This window comes from Bombina bombina, chromosome 1, assembly GCF_027579735.1.
Source record: "Bombina bombina isolate aBomBom1 chromosome 1, aBomBom1.pri, whole genome shotgun sequence".
NCBI classification, from domain to species: Eukaryota; Metazoa; Chordata; class Amphibia; order Anura; family Bombinatoridae; genus Bombina; species Bombina bombina.
The window spans coordinates 355664354-355685735 of NC_069499.1; the positions used below are offsets into that span (position 1 = coordinate 355664354).

Below are 21382 nucleotides of genomic sequence, written 5' to 3' on the forward strand. Positions count from 1 at the left end.
ACCATAAACTCTAAACAGCAAGCCTACAACACATTTAGCCCCATAAACTGCCAAACCTGGGCATGTCTCAGTATAAAGGTCAGTTTTTTTTTATATAAATGCACTGTGACTCCTATTTTCTCATACTAAATGTTAATTTATTTAGTTTTGCCTTTGTTTAACATTTGAACCACGTTACTGAAAGACACTGGTGATATTAGTATTGTGTTTCTCTTAAATGATTGGGGTCTGGCTGTTTAAGAATAGCAGAGGAGGGTTTACCGTTGGGGGCTGTGGAGGTAAAGGGGTAATAGTGGAGGGAAGGTTTCTGTGTTGGGGATCGTAGCTGTTAGTGGATTATTGCAATGGGGATTTGCTTTAAATCCAGAGAAAGCATTCACCAGTGAAGAACACACTCCCCTCAGGATGGACAGAAACCCACATACCAATTTTTACCTAGCTTATATTGAGACCCCTTAGTCAGCTGCCCAATATTTAATAAATGTCCCATAAATCTACTAAAACAGAGATGGAAGGCTCCTGTTGTATGCTGTATAGTGCTATCCATCAAGATTTAGAAGTATCTGTATTCTGAGTTTCATTCAGCAGAAAATGATTGATAACTATAGCAATGAGAAAACAATAAAAGTTGGAATAAAGAACAAAAACTAGATTATTCACGAGAAGAAACTACATGTAAAACATGTCACCCCTTGCTTCTGTAGACAGACAAATATCCTATGTGTAATGTGATAGAAAGGTACTGTATATGGTGACTCCCAAACTGCAGCTTGACGTTTCCGTGAGTTAGCTGCTCATTAGGTAGATATAGTTAGAACATGAGCAATCAAGCCTTATCAGCAGCATAATCAGTGCTAATTATTTTAATAAGAGAATGATGTGCTTGACTTAGAGGAGATATATTGTGATCTTAACCTTCCATATTCCCTTTGTTATCGATTAATCAGATTTGAATGCAAGTGTGTTTTTTTCACCAACATGCAATCTGACAGAAAAATACACTGAGCAGAAATAGAACAGAAGTGTGCCAAAATCTTTTTATTTATTTTTTTTCTCGTGACAAATAGCTTGATCAGCCCCATCAAACCTAAGTACTGCTCAGACCTTTAGAACCTCGCTACACCTTGTCATAGAGCACAGTAAGCCTCACATACTAACATTTACTTACCAAACAAACTGCTAAATGTCCATCCATTATTATCCATGCCACACAAAACTACGTGCCTACTAACGGAAAAGTGATGTTGAGGAATGTTTGATAAACGCTACCACGCTAGGACAGAAACTTACAAATCCAGTATGGTGTTGTATGTGGTCACAAAAAAACTTGAGAAAAACAAAAAAATGTATGCTTACCTGATAAATTAATTTTCTTTCCTGGCATGGAGAGTACACGAAAACCATTTTAATTACTAGTGGGAATTCAACTACTGGCCACCAGGAGGAGGCAAAGAACACCCCAGCAAGGCTTCAAGTATCGCTCCCACTTCCCATAAACTCCCAAGTCATTCAGTCGAGGGAATACGGAAAGAGAAGAGAAACAAAGGGTATAGAGATGCCTGAAGTTTAGAAAAAGATACCAGCTGTCTTAAATTAAAACAAGGGCAGGTCGTGGACTCTACACGTTAGGAAAAAAAAATGTATCAGGTAAGCATACATTTTTGTTTTCTTTCCAATCGCATGGAGAGCCCATGAAAACCATTCTAATTACTACTGGGAACCAATACCCAAGCTAGAGGACACAGAATGGAAGGGAGGGAGAGACTAGACAGGCGGACCTAAACTGAGGGCCCTTCTACCAAAAGAAGCCTCAGCTGAGGCAAAAACAACACTTTAAAAAGGTAAGAAAGCGAGGACCAAGTAGTCGCTATGCACATTCGCTCTACAGAAGCTTCATCCTCAAAAAACTCAGGAAGAGGAAAAAGCCTGAGTTAAAAGAGCCAAAATCCTCTCAGGAGACGGATGACCAGATGTCTCCTGAGCCGTCCCAAGATACTCCTCAACCAAAAAAGCTTTAAAACCGGAGATAAAAAATTTAGAGCATGGACAAGTGTCCAGGTTGAAAAAACATAAGCTCCATCTGAGGAGTAGGACACAATGAAGGAATGACAAATCAACAGTACCGGTATCAGCGCTAGCAGTCAGAGTGGGAGTGAAGTAAGAAAGCTGTTTTCCCCCAATCGGTAATATAGGGATATTTGCAGAGTTGTGCACCTCAGGTTGGATGCCAGAAAGCCGTAATTGTCTCATATGATCTCTAGGTATGGTCATCTGCCTCCCGTGATGTAGGTGGGTATTTTTCCAATACCACCAAGAAGAGATAGCACTAAAACAAAGAAAAAGACAGGCGCAGCCCGACTCAAGTGTAATTAATTTAATATAAGGTAAGTGCACACAAGACAAATGGCAACTTACAGATGTAAAAGTAAATAAAAGCAGTGTTTAAAACCAGTAATGTCATAATATATATTCCCCCATGGCCCTGTATCATCTGAAAGACTGGATTTTTTCGAAAATGTATATGCTCCTGCTATAAGGAGCGCGCCAAAGGACAATATATTCCATCTGCAACAAGACCGCAGATCATAAAATATCCACAGGCAACTATACTCTCCAAACATTAGAGAAAATAAAAAGTTCTATCTGACCTGTGGCAAAAAGTCCTTTAACCCACTCACTGCCAAAACAAAAATCCTAATCAGTATGATTAGAAGCAATGGCACCCTTAGATTAAACAAAATGTCCCCAAGCAGAGAGTCTCGCTCAAACTGCAGTGGAGCGGAACACGCACTCCTCCCCTAGCATATATGTAAAGAATATCGGAGCTCCAAGACCAAATTATCATGTCACTCCCGCCGCTCCAGTTTAATCAAAAGATCTGCAGAGAGTACTTATAAAAATAAGTCGCCAGGAACACATCAGCCCTTAAAATAAGCAGAATGAATGTCCCTAATACTCTGCCATTATGTCTCAAAGAAATGGCTTGTCTCCCTCAAAGCACACAGTTTAAGAAATACTGCAGGTAACTGAAGCAGCTGACTGCTGCGATCCTACCTCTGAGGGAGCAGTAATCTTCACAAGAATAACGGTCTGAAAACAAATAGATCATAAACTGCGCTTTGACTCGCGAAGCACGCAAAACTATACAGGATTTTACGAGGGATTTTATCCCACTAAAAATGTGCCCCCTTAAAAAGCTCTAGCAACCGTAAAAACGGTCTGAACGGATAGGATCTAGAGGGATAAACTACGTGTCATAAGCCTGGGTCGTTACTTTTACAACTGACTTGTCATAAGGCTGTAGGGACTAGAGGGAGAAACTACACACCATAAGCCTGGGTCCTACTATCACAACTGACCCTTCATAAGGCTGTAGAAGCGGAAAATCCCCTATTCACTGGATAGCCCAGATCACTGCTCAGCCGCAACATATCCACAAAGTGGCGGATATATAATTAAATACAAACCCTTCTTGAGGGTAGCAGGTCCCTGATAATCCCAGTCCTCCTCTGTTACTTATTATCCCATGAAATATGAAATACATAATAAAGGACTTGCCCTCCAGGGTCTTCTGCTGTGGAGCAGTCACAGCAGCTCCAGGTCTGTTAGCCTCATCCGACCGCTGACAGGGACCTGAACAAAAAAGAAAAGCAGAGTAACCAACCCTGGTTTTCTATATAGGGGTTATCTTAAATTGTTGGAGTTAAAGTAAGGACTACCTCACCAACGTCCACAGCTAATAACCAACATAACTCTTACTACAGAGGATTACATGGACACAGCTTTGCCCCAATCCTTGCTTGCAGGGAAAAGTACCCATGAAAGGATTAAAACTTGATTTTCTTCAGACACCATCTTCGTACATCCTCCCAGATGTACAAGGCAAAGAATGACTGGGGGTTTATGGGAAGTGGGAGTGATACTTGAAGTCTTGCTGGAGTGTTGAATTCCCACTAGTAATTAGAATGGTTTTCATGGACTCTCCATGCAACTGGAAAGAAAACATATTTACCAAATGCTCATGTATGGAAGACATGTATGTGTAAAAGAAACACATAGCTAAATTAAAAAACAAAAAATGGTCACACTTAAAGGACCAGTAAATACAGTATATTTGCTTAATCAACAAATGCATGATAAAAAGACAATGCAATAGCACTAAGCCTAAGTAGTAGATTTTTTCTAACAAATTTCAAAGAAAAGTGTCTATTTCCACTCCTGTATTACGTGACAGCCATCAGCCAATTACAAAAGCATATACGTATATAATGTGAATTCTTGCACATGCTCAGTAGGAGCTGGTGACTCAAAAAGTGTAAATATAAAAAGACGGTGCACATTTTGTTAATGGGTGTAAATTGGAAAGTTGGTTAAAATTGCATGCTCTGATTCATGAAATTAAAATTGACTTGAATGTCCCTTTAACATGCTCACATTTGCATAGACAGACAACAGAATGCTACTCAATTACTCGTGCATGTGAATATAGGTATCAAACCTCAAAACAAAATTAAACAGCATCTTGAATGGTATTTAAACCATCAAGATATTAACTAGATTCAGCAACAAGTACAAGATATTTCACACTATTATGGTGCAATTGTACAGAGAATTAAGCAAAAAAGCATCTCTTACCCAGCAAGCTCTTGCTGAAGACAGTGCTGTACTGGCGATTTCTTGTCAGAAGGGTGTAGGAAACTCTAGACCCATCAAACCCCAAGTGCAAACTCTGTTGCTGAAGCCCGATTTGCAGGTATGTGAGAGAGGAGAGACTCTGTGCATCCCCTGGCTGCAGCCAATCACAAGGAGCACCTCTGAGGGAGATCATAGGGTCACATTTTATGTTTTATCCATTTTTTTATTGAGACAATATAGTTTTTAGAACTTTATTACCAAAAAAATATTTTAAAAAATGAATACATTTGAATGTTATTATACATATGCTATAGGTCTTATTAAAATGATTCACAATAATAAGTTGTCTATTAATCAAATGTTTAAGATAATTTTGTCTGCTTGTACCTGATTTCCCCATTAATTTCCAGGAAATGGATTTTCTGGTTTGATACCACAACAAAAGCCCAGAACTCCCCGATCTTCCCAAACCGAACTACTGGAACCTGAGTGGTTAAGTGAAATAAAGAGGGAAAAAGCAAAAGAAATGATAAATTCCTGTAACATTTTTTCTCACTTATCATTGATTAAAATAAGACCAGCAAATTTGCTATTAACATTAATGGGACATTAAACACTAAATAAATGCTAGATAAAACAATGCGTTCAAAGAAAAGGATTAGTCTGATTATGTATAAGTATTTTTTAAAGTTTCATTAGCTGTTTAAATAGACCAAATAAGTGTAAAATTTGTGTGTCTATAAAACAATGGGAGCTGCCATGATGTAACTTAGGTTACCTTCTCTGCTGTGGCCAATTAGGGACAGTTATAAATAGGTCACTAGAGTGTGCAGCCAATAGCAGTGTGTAATATAACAGTGTCCTGTACTTCCATTTCTAACAGGAACTGGAAAGCTCAGAATTTCAGAATGAAATTACAGGAAAAGGGGACAAAATAAATAATGAAAGTATACTGAAGACATAAACATATATACATACAAAGCCTGTTGGGAAAAGACACTCATCAGAATACAACCTCCAGGTGCACTGCAAAAAATCAGGCATCCACAGTCCAAGTAAACCCCGACCCAGCCAGTGTATGCAGGGAATACAAAAAAGCAGGCAAATCACAGTCTTACACACAATAAGCCTTTTATGTGCAAATAGGAAAAATTCCAAACTGAGGGCCTTAAGCCATAACGTTTCGGCTCACACACGAGCAAGCCTTTTTCAAATAGTAGTGTCTATTACATGCAGTTATATGAAAATTGGTGTAGACTGTTTTATTAAAAAGAGAGAGCTGCAGACACAAGAGAGGAAAAACAATAGCATGGTGAATAGTAACCATGCAACTGAAGTTGTACCCAGCAGTTTAATGTCCCTTAAATGGACTAGCAAGGACCACTGAGTATGGGAATCAAAAGAAATCTTAATTGCCACAGGAATATTCCATTTATTGTAGAATATTTTAAAAGGTATTAAAAGGTGCATTTCTGCAACTAAAAGTGCATATTTTTAAATGTATTACAGTATTGTTTTACCTTGATAAATAAAAATAAACAAAGGAGACTCAGCTATCTGTGGCACACAAACATGTACTTCATTCTGGTTTTAATATCAATGTAAATTGCAGAAAAAACAACAACATTTAAATGCTGGACTTTCACATGTACATTAGAAAAACAAAATTTATGCTTACCTGATAAATTCTTTTCTTTCCTGGCATGGAAAGTCCACAAGTCCATTCAATTACTATTGGGAAATTCACCTGCTGGCCACAAGAAGGAGGCAAAGAACACCCTAGCCAGAGCTTAAAGGGACACTGAACCCAAAAAAATTATTTCATGATTCAGATAGAGCATGCAATTTTAAGCAACTTTCTAATTTACTCCTATTATCAATTTTTCTTCATTCTCTTGCTATCTTTATTTGAAAAGCAAGAATGTAAGTTTAGAAGCTGGCCCATTTTTGGTTTGCAACCTGGGTTGTGCTTGCTGATTGGTGGCTAAATGCTGTCCAGGGTCTGAACCCAAAATTGTCTGGTTCCTTAGCTTAGATGTCTACTTTTTCAAATAAAGACAGAAAGAGAATGAAATTTCTTTCATATTAGCAAGAGTCCATGAGCTAGTGACGTATGGGATATACATTCCTACCAGGAGGGGCAAAGTTTCCCAAACCTCAAAATGCCTATAAATACACCCCTCACCACACCCACAAATCAGTTTAACGAATAGCCAAGAAGTGGGGTGATAAGAAAAAAGTGCGAAGCATAAATATAAGGAATTGGAATAATTGTGCTTTATACAAAAAAATCATAACCACCACAAAAAAAGGGTGGGCCTCATGGACTCTTGCTAATATGAAAGAAATGAATTTATCAGGTAAGTTCTTACATAAATTATGTTTTCTTTCATGTAATTAGCAAGAGTCCATGAGCTAGTGACGTATGGGATAATGACTACCCAAGATGTGGATCTTCCACGCAAGAGTCACTAGAGAGGGAGGGATAAAATAAAGACAGCCAATTCCGCTGAAAAAAATCCACACCCAAAAATAAAGTTTAAATCTTATAAAGAAAAAAACTGAAAATATAAGCAGAAGATTCAAACTGAAACAGCTGCCTGAAGTACTTTTCTACCAAAGACAGCTTCAGAAGAAGAAAACACATCAAAATGGTAGAATTTAGTAAAAGTATGCAAAGAAGACCAAGTTGCTGCTTTGCAAATCTGATCAACCGAAGCTTCATTCCTAAACGCCCAGGAAGTAGAAACTGACCTAGTAGAATGAGCTGTAATCCTTTGAGGCGGAGTTTTACCCGACTCGACATAAGCATGATGAATCAAAGATTTCAACCAAGATGCCAAAGAAATGGCAGAGGCCTTCTGACCTTTCCTAGAACCGGAAAGGATAACAAATAGACTAGAAGTCTTTCGGCAATTCTTAGTAGCTTCAACATAATATTTCAAAGCTCTAACTACATCCAAAGAATGCAATGATTTCTCCTTAGAATTCTTAGGATTAGGACATAATGAAGGAACCACAATTTCTCTACTAATGTTGTTAGAATTCACAACCTTAGGTAAAAATTTAAAAGAAGTTCGCAACACCGCCTTATCCTGGTGAAAAATCAGAAAAGGAGACTCACAAGAAAGAGCAGATAATTCAGAAACTCTTCTGGCAGAAGAGATGGCCAAAAGGAACAAAACTTTCCAAGAAAGTAATTTAATGTCCAATGAATGCATAGGTTCAAACAGAGGAGCTTGAAGAGCCCCCAGAACCAAATTCAAACTCCAAGGAGGAGAAATTGACTTACTGACAGGTTTTATACGAACCAAAGCTTGTACAAAACAATGAATATCAGGAAGAATAGCAATCTTTCTGTGAAAAAGAACAGAAAGAGCAGAGATTTGTCCTTTCAAGGAACTTGCAGACAAACCTTTATCCAAACCATCCTGGAGAAACTGCAAAATTCTCGGAATTCTAAAAGAATGCCAGGAAAAATGATGAGAAAGACACCAAGAAATGTAAGTCTTCCAGACTCTATAATATATCTCCCTAGATACAGATTTACGAGCCTGTAACATAGTATTAATCACAGAGTCAGAGAAACCTCTTTGACTAAGAATCAAGCGTTCAATCTCCATACCTTCAAATTTAAGGATTTGAGATCCTGATGGAAAAAAGGACCTTGCGACAGAAGGTCTGGTCTTAACGGAAGAGTCCACGGTTGGCAAGAGGCCATCCGGACAAGATCCGCATACCAAAACATGTGAGGCCATGCTGGAGCTACCAGCAGAACAAACGAGCATTCCTTCAGAATCTTGGAGATTACTCTTGGAAGAAGAACAAGAGGCGGAAAGATATAGGCAGGATGATACTTCCAAGGAAGTGACAATGCATCCACTGCTTCCGCTTGAGGATCCCTGGATCTGGACAGATACCTGGGAAGTTTCTTGTTTAGATGAGAGGCCATCAGATCTATTTCTGGAAGTCCCCACATTTGAACAATCTGAAGAAATACCTCTGGGTGAAGAGACCATTCGCCCGGATGTAACGTTTGACGACTGAGATAATCCGCTTCCCAATTGTCTATACCTGGGATATGAACCGCAGAAACTAGACAGGAGCTGGATTCCACCCAAACCAGAATTTGAGATACTTCTTTCATAGCCAGAGGACTGTGAGTCCCTCCTTGATGATTGATGTATGCCACAGTTGTGACATTGTCTGTCTGAAAACAAATGAACGATTCTCTCTTTAGAAGAGGCCAAGACTGAAGAGCTCTGAAAATTGCACGGAGTTCCAAAATATTGATCGGTAATCTCACCTCCTGAGATTCCCAAACCCCTTGTGCTGTCAGAGACCCCCCACACAGCTCCCCAACCTGTAAGACTTGCATCTGTTGAAATTACAGTCAAGGTCGGAAGAACAAAAGAAGCCCCCTGAACTAAACGATGGTGATCTGTGTCCACCACGTCAGAGAGTGTTGTACAATCGGTTTTAAAGATATTAATTGAGATATCTTTGTGTAATCCCTGCACCACTGGTTCAGCATACAGAGCTGAAGAGGTCGCATGTGAAAACGAGCAAAGGGGATCGCGTCCGATGCAGCAGTCATAAGACCTAGAATTTCCATGCATAAGGCTACCGAAGGGAATGATTGTGACTGAAGGTTTCGACAAGCTGATATCAATTTTAGACGTCTCTTGTCTGTCAAAGATAGAGTCATGGACACAATCTATCTGGAAACCTAAAAAGGTTACCCTTGTCTGAGGAATCAATGAACTTTTTGGTAAATTGATCCTCCAACCATGATCTTGAAGAAACAACACAAGTCGATTCGTATGAGATTCTGCTAAATGTGAAGACTGAGCAAGTACCAAGATATCGTCCAAATAAGGAAATACCACAATACCCTGTTCTCTGATTACAGACAGAAGGGCACCGAGAACCTTTGTAAAAATTCTTGGAGCTGTTGCTAGGCCAAACGGCAGAGCCACAAACTGGTAATGCTTGTCTAGGAAAGAGAATCTCAGAAACTGATAGTGATCTGGATGAATCGGAATATGCAGATATGCATCCTGTAAATCTATTGTAGACATATAATGCCCTTGCTGAACAAAAGGCAGGATAGTCCTTACAGTTACCATTTTGAATGTTGGTATCCTTACATAACGATTCAATATTTTTAGATCCAGAACTGGTCTGAAGGAATTCTCCTCCTTTGGTACAATGAAGAGATTTGAATAAAACCCCAGCCCCTGTTCCAGAACTGGAACTGGCATAATTACTCCAGCCAACTCTAGATCTGAAACACATTTAAGAAATGCTTGAGCCTTCGCTGGGTTTACTGGGACACAGGAAAGAAAAAAATCTCTTTGCAGGAGGCCTTATCTTGAAGCCAATTCTGTACCCTTCTGAAACAATGTTCTGAATCCAAAGATTGTGAACGGAATAGATCCAAATTTCTTTGAAAAAAACGTAATCTGCCCCCTACCAGCTGAGCTGGAATGAGGGCCGCACCTTCATGTGGACTTAGGAGCTGGCTTTGATTTTCTAAAAGGCTTGGATTTATTCCAGACTGGAGATGGTTTCCAAACTGATACCGCTCCTGAGGATGAAGGATCAGGCTTTTGTTCCTTGTTGTGACGAAAGGAACGAAAACGATTATTAGACCTAAATTTACCTTTAGATCTTTTATCCTGTGGTAAAAAAGTTCCTTTCCCTCCAGTAACAGTTGAGATAATAGAATCCAACTGAGAACCAAATAATTTATTACCCTGGAAAGAAAGGGAAAGCAGAGTAGACTTAGAAGACATATCAGCATTCCAAGTTTTAAGCCATAAAGCTCTTCTAGCTAAAATAGCTAGAGACATATACCTGACATCAACTCTAATGATATCAAAGATGGCATCACAAATAAAATTATTAGCATGTTGAAGAAGAATAATAATGCTATGAGAATTATGATCTGTTACTTGTTGCGCTAAAGCTTCTAACCAAAAAGTTGAAGCTGCAGCAACATCCGCTAAAGATATAGCAGGTCTAAGAAGATTACCTGAACACAAGTAAGCTTTTCTTAGAAAGGATTCAATTTTCCTATCTAAAGGATCCTTAAAGGAAGTACCATCTGCCGTAGGAATAGTAGTACGCTTAGCAAGAGTAGAGACAGCCCCATCAACCTTAGGGATTTTGTCCCAAAACTCTAATCTGTCAGATGGCACAGGATATAATTGCTTAAAACGTTTAGAAGGAGTAAATGAATTACCCAAATTATTCCATTCCCTGGAAATTACTTCAGAAATAGCACCAGGGACAGGAAAAACCTCTGGAATAACTACAGGAGATTTAAAAACATTATCTAAACGTTTAGATTTAGTATCAAGAGGACCAGCATCCTCAATTGCTAATGCAATTAGGACTTCTTTAAGTAAAGAACGAATAAATTCCATTTTAAATAAATATGAAGATTTATCAGCATCAACCTCTGAGACAGAATCCTCTGAACCAGAAGAACCATTATCAGAATGATGATGTTCATTTAAAAATTCATCTGAAAAATGAGAAGTTTTAAAAGACCTTTTACGTTTACTAGAAGGAGGAATAACAGACATAGCCTTCTTAATGGATTTAGAAACAAAATCTCTTATGTTATCAGGAACACTCTGAGTATTAGATGTTGATGGAACAGCAACAGGTAATGTAACAGTACTAAAGGAAATATTATCTGCATTAACAAGTTTGTCATGACAATCAGTACAAACAACAGCTGGAGGAACAGATACCATAAGTTTACAGCAGATACACTTAGCTTTGGTAGCTCCAGCACCAGGCAGCGATTTTCCAGAAGTATCTTCTGACTCAGTTTCAACGTGGGACATCTTGCAATATGTAATAGAAAAAACAACATATAAAGCAAAATTGATCAAATTCCTTAAATGACAGTTTCAGGAATGGGAAAAAATGCCAGTGAACAAGCTTCTAGCAACCAGAAGCAATAAATAATGAGACTTAAATAATGTGGAGACAATAGTGACGCCCATATTTTTTTAGCACCAAGAAAGACGCCCACATTATTTGGCGCCTAAATGCTTTTGGCGCCAAAAATGACGCCATATCCGGAACGCCGACACTTTTGGCGCAAAAAACCTCAAAAATGACGCAACTTCCAGCGACACGTATGACGCCGGAAACAGAAAAAAAAAATTTGCGCCAAAAAATCCGCGCCAAGAATGACGCAATAAAATGAAGCATTTTCAGCCCCCGCGAGCCTAACAGCCCACAGGGAAAAAGTCAAATTTTTTTTTTTTTTGAAATCAGCTTTATTGAATGATCAGACATCATATTACAATCATTATCACACAGTGGCATATCAAAATACACGGAGCTCAACATATTACAGAATAACATTGTGTTGTGCGTGTCTTAAAGCATTATGAGCATTATGTAATAACAAGACATCCGATCATTTTTTAAATCAGAAAAACTCTTAACACAGAAAACAATTTAGTCATCCCTAGCCGAGTGTTTCGGTATAACTCTGTTATATAAAACAAAACTGTTTGTAATCTGAGGGTCTAAGTTTGCCTTATACCATAGCTAGTTGATTATTCGGCACACTCAGCCTGGTCAGGTCTTTGTAAGGAGGTTGAAGAAGTGTTAAGTAAAGGTGTATAGGGGAGGGGATGAATAGGAGGGGTATCAGTAGAGGGACAAAGGTATCAGCAAGGGGATTAAGAAGTTCAGGTCGGGGGGGTAGGCGAAGGTCAGAAAGGGGGAGAAGAGAAGGAAGAAAAAAAAAAAAAAAAAGGGGGGGGGGAGGAGAGGGGAGAGGTTTCCACTCTTCACGGGCTCATCTCATTAACTCACGCAAGTCAGGTCCTGTATACTCTGCCAAATCGGCAATGGCTTATATGTCTCTACCTTCCCAAATTAGAGTCATGTACTCATGCAGCTCTAGTTTCCCAATTCGCAGGTAGTGATACCTCTCTAGATTCAGGAGATCTCTTACCTCCCGTCTCCATTCGTCCAGGCTCGGTGTTCGAGGCGTCTTCCAATGTCTCGGAATGAGACTCTTGGCCCCATTCAACATGAGGAGGAGTAAATGGCGCTTGGCTACCATAGCCATCTTGGGGAGTTCGTGATAAATTAGGTAATTGGGGTTTAATGGGAGAATTACCCGGAGCAATCTGCTACTTTCTCCAAGTACTTCCGTCCAAAAATGCTGTATCAGCGGACACTGCCACCACACATGCAGTATAGAACCCTCCTCTCCACAGCCCCTCCAGCATTCCCCACCAGCGTGGGGGTATATTTTCTTCAGTCTCTGAGGGGTGAGGTACCACCTGCTCAGAAACTTAAAGTGCATTTCCTGCAACCTTGCCGACACAGAGGTTCGTTTAGCTCTATTAAAGATCGTCAGCCATGTTTTGGGATCGATCTCCACTCCCAGGTCTCTCTGCCATGCAAACGCGTAAGAAGGCAACGCTACTTCTCCTCCTTCTATCAGGAGTTTGTATAGGGTCGAGATCAAATGGCGGGGGTGGGTTTCCGATGTGCAGAGTGTTTCAAACAACGTTCTCTGTTTGTTTAAAGAGTCTCTGCTCTCCAGAGTGCTGAGGTAATGTTTAAGTTGGGTGACTCGGAACCAAGAAGTGAAGAGCTCTTGATCCCAATCTGCAAGATCCCTCTGCGTTTTCAATTTCCCATTTATTAAAGCGTTAGAGACCATTGTTACGGACAGTGGATAACTTGAGCCCGTGGAATAAGCTCTGTTGGCAATGCCATTATCCGGGTTTTCTCGAACGGGTATTAGTGGGGAAGCTATGGAGGAGATATGACTCCCCGTCCTGAGTGCTCTATCCCAGATTTGCAGAACATCTCTAATCAGGGGGTAGTGCGCTATTTGGTCTGGGCGGGAGCTAGGACTAATCCAAGCCAGTGCTCCCACGTTCCCCCTCTGCAGGATCTCCCTGTCGAGGGCTAACCACGCCTTGTCTGCCGTTCCCCGGCACCATTCAACTATGCGCTGCAAGGAGATTGCCGTAAAATAATCACTCAGGCGGGGAACGCCTGCCCCTCCTCTGTTCCTGGGGAGGTACATTGTCCTCTTTTGTATTCTCGGTCTCCGTCCCTTCCAGACATATGTCTCCATTGCCACTTGTATTTGGTGAATTAGATGACCTGCGGAGGCTAGGGGGACCGCCTGCATGACATATAGGACTCTGGGCAGGATATTCATTTTAACGACGTGAATCCTGCCCATCCAGGAGATGGTTTTATTCTCCCACATCTTAACATCTCTCTGAATATCGTCTCTGATAGCTTTATAGTTCACATTGACTATATCTGAGATTGATGGTGTTAAGGTAATGCCCAAATATTTCAAATGTTTGGATGCCACTTTTAAGGGGCAACCGAAGCTCTGATTTAGGAAAGCTTCTTGTGGCATTGATATATTCAAGATTTCGGACTTAGAGAGGTTAAGTGAGAAATCCGAAACCCTGCCGAACTCCTCAAATTCCCCCAGTGCAGATTGCAGGGACCGGGAGTTGTCTGCCAATGTCAACAGAACATCATCGGCATACATTGCCAGCTTATGCTCCAGTCCTCCTGTTTGTATGCCTCTGATATTAGGGTTGGCTCGGATGTGGCTTGCCAGAACCTCCATAACGAGTGCAAAGAGCAGGGGTGAAAGTGGGCACCCCTGTCTCGTGCCGTTAGTGATGGGAAAGGGCCCTGAGAACAAGCCGTTCACCCGGACTCTAGCGTTAGGTTTGGAATACAGGGAGAGGACTAAATTTATAAAATTTGTCCCCATGCCCATTTTTCTCATAGTATGCTGCATAAAGGTCCAATTTACCCGGTCAAAGGCTTTTTCCGCATCCGTTGATACAAGTACCAACGGTGCGGAGTCAGCCCGAGCATGTGAAATCAGTTGGATGACTCTGAGAATATTGTCACGTGCCTCACGGGCTGGGATGAATCCCGCCTGATCAGTACTTACCAGCTGTGGGAGGAGTTTCTTAAGGCGATTCGCTAATACTTTAGCCAAGATTTTAACGTCGCAGTTAAGCAGAGAAATGGGCCTGTAACTGCTAGGGTGATTCTCTGGTTTACCCGGTTTCGGGATCACTGAGATAAATGCCTCAAGCATTGAGTGTGGCAATTCTGGTGTTTCAGATAACTGGTTGAATAGGCGGAGCATGCGAGGAACCAAGAGACCCGCAAATTTCTTATAGTAACGTGTCCCAAATCCATCAGGGCCAGGACTTTTGCCTACTGGGAGGTCTCTAATGGCCGACAGGAGCTCCTCGCAGGTAAGGGGAGAATCCAGAGCCTCTGCTTCTTCCCCAGATAGGCATGGGAGTTCTGCCTTCAAGACGTAATCTAGGATTTCCCGTGTAGGGGTCTGTTCATCCCCTAGAACACCCTGTCCAGCGACACAATCACGTATATTATATAAGGACTTGTAATATTGTCCGAAAGTATTAGCAATAGATTGCCCGTCATTGTGTTTCTCGCCCTGTTTGTCGACCACCTCATAAACATAGGAGCACAGTCTCTTCCTAGCCATTGCCCGGGCCAAAAGTTTACCCGCTTTATTACTATGCTCGAAGAACTGTTGGCGCAAGGTAAGTGCTTTCCTATGTTGTTCTTTCTGTAAATGATTCAGTAGGGCGGATCTAGCTTCAGACAAGCTCTCTTGCCTTTCCCGGTTGTTTGGTTGTTCCTTGTGAGCTAATTCCGTTTGGCTCACTTGAGCTAGGAGGGCGTTATAGGTGTCTCTCTTTGCTCTGCGCAACATTGCGCTGTGTCTCATCAGTATACCTCTGACAACACACTTGTGTGCCTCCCATACCACTGAGTCTGCCAAAGTCTCATCTACGTTGAAACGAAAGTATTAGTTAATCCCATCTTGTAGTTTTTGCATTAGAGGTTTGTCATCCAATAGGTTTTCGTCCAATCTCCAAAGATATGGTATTATCGGGGTATTGGGCCAGTTTATTGTACATCTGACAGGGGCATGATCTGACCACGTTATTGGATTGATACAACAATCCGTCGTGACTGTAAGTCCCGCAGAGTCAGTGAGGAGGTAGTCTATCCTCGTGTATTTTTTGTGAGGGAACGAGTAAAAAGTATAATTCCTCTCTCTCGGATGCAGGGTCCGCCAGATGTCATGCAGAACCAGATCCCTTAAAGATCGTGTCAAGTGTTTAACTACTCTGCTCGGGGCACTAGAGAGACCGTCCGAGGTATCCATGGCTGGGTCTAGGGAGACATTAAAGTCTCCTCCCACATAAAGTATCCCTTTCTGTATTTCAAGGATCTTAAGCGCCACTTTCTTAAAGAATAAGTCTTGGGCAGTGTTTGGGAAGTAGAGGTTAACCAAAGTCATATGTCTACCATATAACGTGCCTACTATGATTAAGTACCTTCCATTGGGGTCTTTTAATTCTTGTTCGGTCTGGAATGGTGTGGAGTGGCGAAACAAGATCCCCACTCCGTTCTTTTTGGAAGGTCCAGATGCGAAGTGTGCGGTCGGGTAGTGTCTATTGAACCATTTAGGTTCTCTGGCCTTAGCGAAGTGCGTTTCTTGAATGAAAATCACATCTCCACCCTGCCTATTCAGGTCTCTGGTGACGACCGATCTTTTCTCTGGGCTATTTAAGCCCTTGACATTGATAGTAACAAGATCTAAAGTATGTATCCTGGCCTGTGGGTGCATGTTGAGCTAAGGGGCGGATGGGGGAGAAGAGAAAAAAAAAAAAAAAAAGGGGGGGGGAGGGTATGGAGGTAGTAAGGGAATAGGGTGGAAGTTGTTAAGATAAATGAGCAATTGAGGTCGTCGAGGAAGGAGAAAAAGGTGACAGTGGGAAAGGGAGTGAGCCTTAAAAGGGTGTTTAGTAGAGGGTTGGAGGGGAGATTGTCTGGTAGACAAAGAAGCAGCGATCAAAGGTCGCTGCTTCTGGCTTCTTGGGGTAGAGAGTGGTAGGAAAAAAAAAAGGGGGAACAATCTGTAAAACAAGAGTAGTTAAATAGCAGGAGGTATTAGCCCCAGAACACCTATACAAATTATAATTATGGTGATAAACTTTGTAGGTGAAGTAACCCTAAATTATCTAAAAAGTAATTGTCAGAACGTGTGTATGAACCAATTGCGGATAATTTATTTTTAACTAAAACGATGTGAAGGGAACCTAAATTATAGTCCCCACTGTCTGTCCTTTAATAAAGGTTGAGTTCTAGACCCCTGCTCCTACAGCGAGCCCAATATTATGACTGAGAAATGGTCGTTCAGATCCCAGCTCTACTTCACAGATTCTTGGGGGTACACTTGAGCGTTCAGATATGATATCTATGTATGTATACATTTTTTTTTTGGCTCCCTCCCCCCTTTCTTTTTATATATTAAAATGTGTTATTAGGAGCTTAAACTGTGAATAAAACATGGCTTCTCATAGGCTCAGTTCCTTTTAGTGTAAGTAGTTAATCAATCTGTTGCTGTTTCTATGATAACAGAGAATAAATGCTTTGTGATTTGTTACTATAAATATGTTGGTTATGACAGATTAGTTGCAATATAAACAATCTACCGAAGCAAAAACATCCAAACTATCACAATGTTAGAGGAAAGGTGTAAGAACAGCTCCAGGGCTGGGCTCTTTGTACAGTCCAAGCATCAGTCCGTCCCGCCTGTAGCTGCCTTATCTTATTAGAGAAAATCACATAATTCCCTGTGCTTAGGTACATGAGCCAAGGGTCAGTAAGCTAAGGGAAGAGTATGAGTACATTCAGATATAACTTTTATGTATATGTATATTTTTTTTTTTTTTTTTTTTTTTTATATTGAACTATTGTGATTGAAACTAGTAACATAGCATGGTATCTCATAAACCTAATTTCCTTCAGCGTAGCTAACCAATTACCCTGTTGTTGTTTCTAAAGTAACAGAAAATAATTGCACTGTAACACTATTACTGTAAACGCGTTGGCTATGACAAGTTAGTGATAATATAAACAAACATCATAAACCAAAACATCCCATTTGTCCCAGTGTCAAAGAGATTGCGAGTACAGCTCCAGGACTGGGTTCTTTTTACAGTCCAAATATCAGTCCGTCCCGCCTGTAGCTGCCTCCTCATATTAGAGAAAATAACATTATTCCCTGTGCATAAATTAAATAAGCTAAGGGTAATTAAGCTAATAGGGAAATGTTAACACTTCCATGATGCAATAAAGGGGTGGAAGGCATTTTACTTATCTGTCTGGAAGTCTAGCTGGGTTGCAGTTTCAAGTGGAGGAAACTTCCCATTTCTGGGGTCTTTCAGATGGTGCATAGTATGACAGTGGGTCAGGTCCCTTTGTGGTAGGAATCCAGATTGAGATCAGTGGCCATCCACACCTCGAGCCATCCCCGGTCCAGGATGTGCACGTGCAGCTGCTCCTCCTGGAGGCCTAATCTGCAGGCCGAATGCCTGATTGAAGGTGCCAAGATCATCCAGCGACCTGAAGATAGCAGAGGTGCCTTCTTTAGACGCAATTATGCATGTGGGGAAGCCCCACCTGTATTGAATTTGCTGCTCTTTGAGGATGGAAGTAATATAGCGTAAGTCTCGCCTCTTTTGAAGTGTAGCAGGACATAAATCTGTATAAATTTGAATCTCTGTGCCCTCAAATATTAGGGGGTGTTTGTTCCTGGAGTGCCTTAGAATGTCTTCTTTGTCCTTGTATGAGAGTAATTTAATAATGATATCCCTAGGCGGGGCTCTGGCTGGTGGCTTGGGTCTGAGCGCCCTGTGTGCTCTTTCAACTGGGACCTCAGCTGCATTAGGAGTGTTTTTCAGATATTTAAACAGTTCTTGTATATATTGATTTAAGTCAGGCGGATTAACTGTCTCAGGTACTCCACGGAGCCTCAGGTTATTACGCCTGCTCCTGTTTTCTAAATCCTCTATTCTGTCTGTGAGGCTTTGTACTGTTGTATCTTGAGACTGTATACTGCTGGCTTGTTGTTGCAGGTCAGATCTGAACTCTTCCTGTACTTCCTCCATCTGTGTGACCCTGTGATCCACTGCAGCTATATCTTTTTTCAGTTCCCCAAATAACATTTTCACATCCATCATTGCTTCTTTAATGTCATTTTTGGAAGATAGGTGCCTAATATCTTCTTTGGTAACATAACTAGAGAAAATGTGGTCTGCGCTGGAAGTTTGCACAGCTGCAGTCTGTTTGCTGGATTCAGTGGCCTCCCTTATGGCATTTGTTTGGGTATCAGCTGCAATAAGGTAGTTCTCCAAACTAGAGGACTGAGAGCCCTTAGTTGATTTAGTAAGTCGTTTCTGGGTCATACTGATAGTAGAAAGGTAACCTCACTATACTCCTCACTGCCTAATAAGCCTCTTATGTGAGAGAGGCAGGCCTCGTGGGTAATATATTGTTGTTTAATATCTTCCTCCTCCACTCTAGGAGCCTATTCTTTCAATAAGTGAACAATGCAGCCCTGCAGTCAGGAATCTTGTCTCCCTGAGGTCTAATGCTGGTTACAGAGCGTGCACACTTTAGCTGTCCCACTCCTCCTGGGCCCCGTTACTATTTTGGTGTTCTCACCTGCTCTGCTTTAGTGCGGTTCTACCGGGACAAGGCGGCTCCTCAATATACACCTCCAGGGCCTCAAACCCCTCCGTCGCACTTGGCTGGTGCTCAGGCTGTTCTTCCAGGCCTATCTGTGTCTCCACCGTTCTCTAGGTTGGTATGCGTGTGGCTAGGGAAGGACCGCCGCACCACGTAGTGAGCCGCAGCGTAACAGGCCTGTATTGTATATGCCGGTGTGATGCTCCCGGCACTAAACGGCCTCCGGTAAGATGCGAGACAGTCCTAGGTTCCGGGCGGTATATGCCCACGGGTAGGCAGCAGTTCAGTCACGTCGCGGTAAAACTCCGCGCACCAGGCCTCACAGTTTGTCTTCACCCAGGGGGGGGGTCTTTCTGATAGTAAGCGGTCTTCCTCCTCAAATATTAGTATCCGCTTGGTTTCTAGGGTTGTTATTCAGCTGAATTAGGGTTCTGACAGGTTTTGGGTTACTCTGGCTTCTCACATAGGTGCACTGGGGCTTCAGAGCTAACTCAGCAAGCGGCCATCTACAAGTGCGGCCAAGCTCCGCCTCCAAAAGTCAAATTTTAAGGTAAGAAAAAATTGATTTATTCATATGCATTATCCCAAATATGAAACTGTCTGAAATAAGGAACGTTGAACATCCTGAGTCAAGGCAAATAAATGTTTGAATACATATATTTAGAACTTTATAAAAAAGTGCCCAACCATAGCTTAGAGTGTCACAGAAAATAAGACTTACTTACCCCAGGACACTCATCTACATGTTGTAGAAAGCCAAACCAGTACTGAAACGAAAATCAGTAGAGGTAATGGTATATATATATATATATATATATATATATATATATATATATATATATATATATATATATATATATAAAAGAGTATATCGTCGATCTGAAAAGGGAGGTAAGAGATGAATCTCTACGACCGATAACAGAGAACCTATGAAATAGATCCCGTAGAAGGAGATCATTGAATTCAAATAGGCAATACTCTCCTCACATCCCTCTGACATTCACTGCACGCTGAGAGGAAAACCGGGCTCCAACCTGCTGTGGAGCGCATATCAACGTAGAATCTAGCACAAACTTACTTCACCACCTCCATAGGAGGCAAAGTTTGTAAAACTGATTTGTGGGTGTAGTGAGGGGTGTATTTATAGGCATTTTGAGGTTTGGGAAACGTTGCCCCTCCTGGTAGGAATGTATATCCCATACGTCACTAGCTCATGGACTCTTGCTAATTACATGAAAGAAATTAGGGTTTAGTATCCTCCCACTACCCATACTCCCCCAGTAATTCAACTGAGGGAAAAAAAAAGTAAAGATGGAAAAACACTAGGGTATATAGGAGCCTGAAGGTTATATAAAACATTTTCTGCCTTAAAAAAGACTTACAGGGTGGGTCACGGACTCTCCATGCCAGGAAAGAAAATAATTTATCAGGTAAGCACACATTTTGTTTTCTTTCGAACGGTATGGAGAGTCCACGAGTCTTTTCAATTACTGTTGGGAAACCAATACCCAAGCCAGAGAGGACACAGAATGGATAGGGAGGGAGAATAAAAGGCAGGCAGACCTAAACTGAAGGCACATCAAATTTGTAAAAAATAAATAAAATAAAAAAGGTATGTAAAGAAGAATAATTAGCCGCCTTACAGATTTGTTCCATGGAAGCTTCATTCTCAAAGCACAGGATGAAGAAACTACATGAGAAGAATGAACCATAATTCTCTCAGGAGGCTGCTGCCCAGCTTCCTCATAAGTCAAACAATGATAAAAGATAGAATAGTTGCAGTAGCTTTTTGATCCTTACGCTTACCAGTGTATACCACAAATAAGGCAGAAGACTGCCTAAAATCCATAGTAGCCTGGAGATAGCACTTTAAGGCACGTACCACATCCAGGTTGGAAAAGAGACATTCTTTTTTAGAAGTAATATTAGGACAAAAGGAAGGAATTGCGATCCCCTGATTGATTTTATTATCAGAAAACCCCCTTGGGAAGAAGACCCATCCTATTACGAAGAACAGCCTTATCTGCGTTGAACATAAGATAAGGTGGGTCATACTGTAAGTCAGATAACTCTGAGACTCTACGCTCAGAAGATATAGCCAACAAGAACAAAACTTTCCAAGATAAAGCTT

At 41.1% G+C, this 21382-nt stretch overlaps 1 protein-coding gene across 3 annotated transcripts in view; it reads right to left on the reverse strand.

The window, feature by feature from the left end:
• The window catches only part of STK11IP (serine/threonine kinase 11 interacting protein), a 338389-nt gene that overhangs the window by 202745 nt on the left and 114262 nt on the right, over window positions 1-21382 (reverse strand). For all 3 annotated transcript variants that reach the window (XM_053698220.1, XM_053698219.1, XM_053698221.1), the window contains exons 20-21: window positions 5023-5120; window positions 4636-4814 (exon numbers count right to left, since the gene is read on the reverse strand). In XM_053698220.1, coding sequence (XP_053554195.1) covers window positions 4636-4814; window positions 5023-5120 — 277 coding nt within the window. The remainder of the gene's footprint in view (window positions 1-4635; window positions 4815-5022; window positions 5121-21382) is intronic.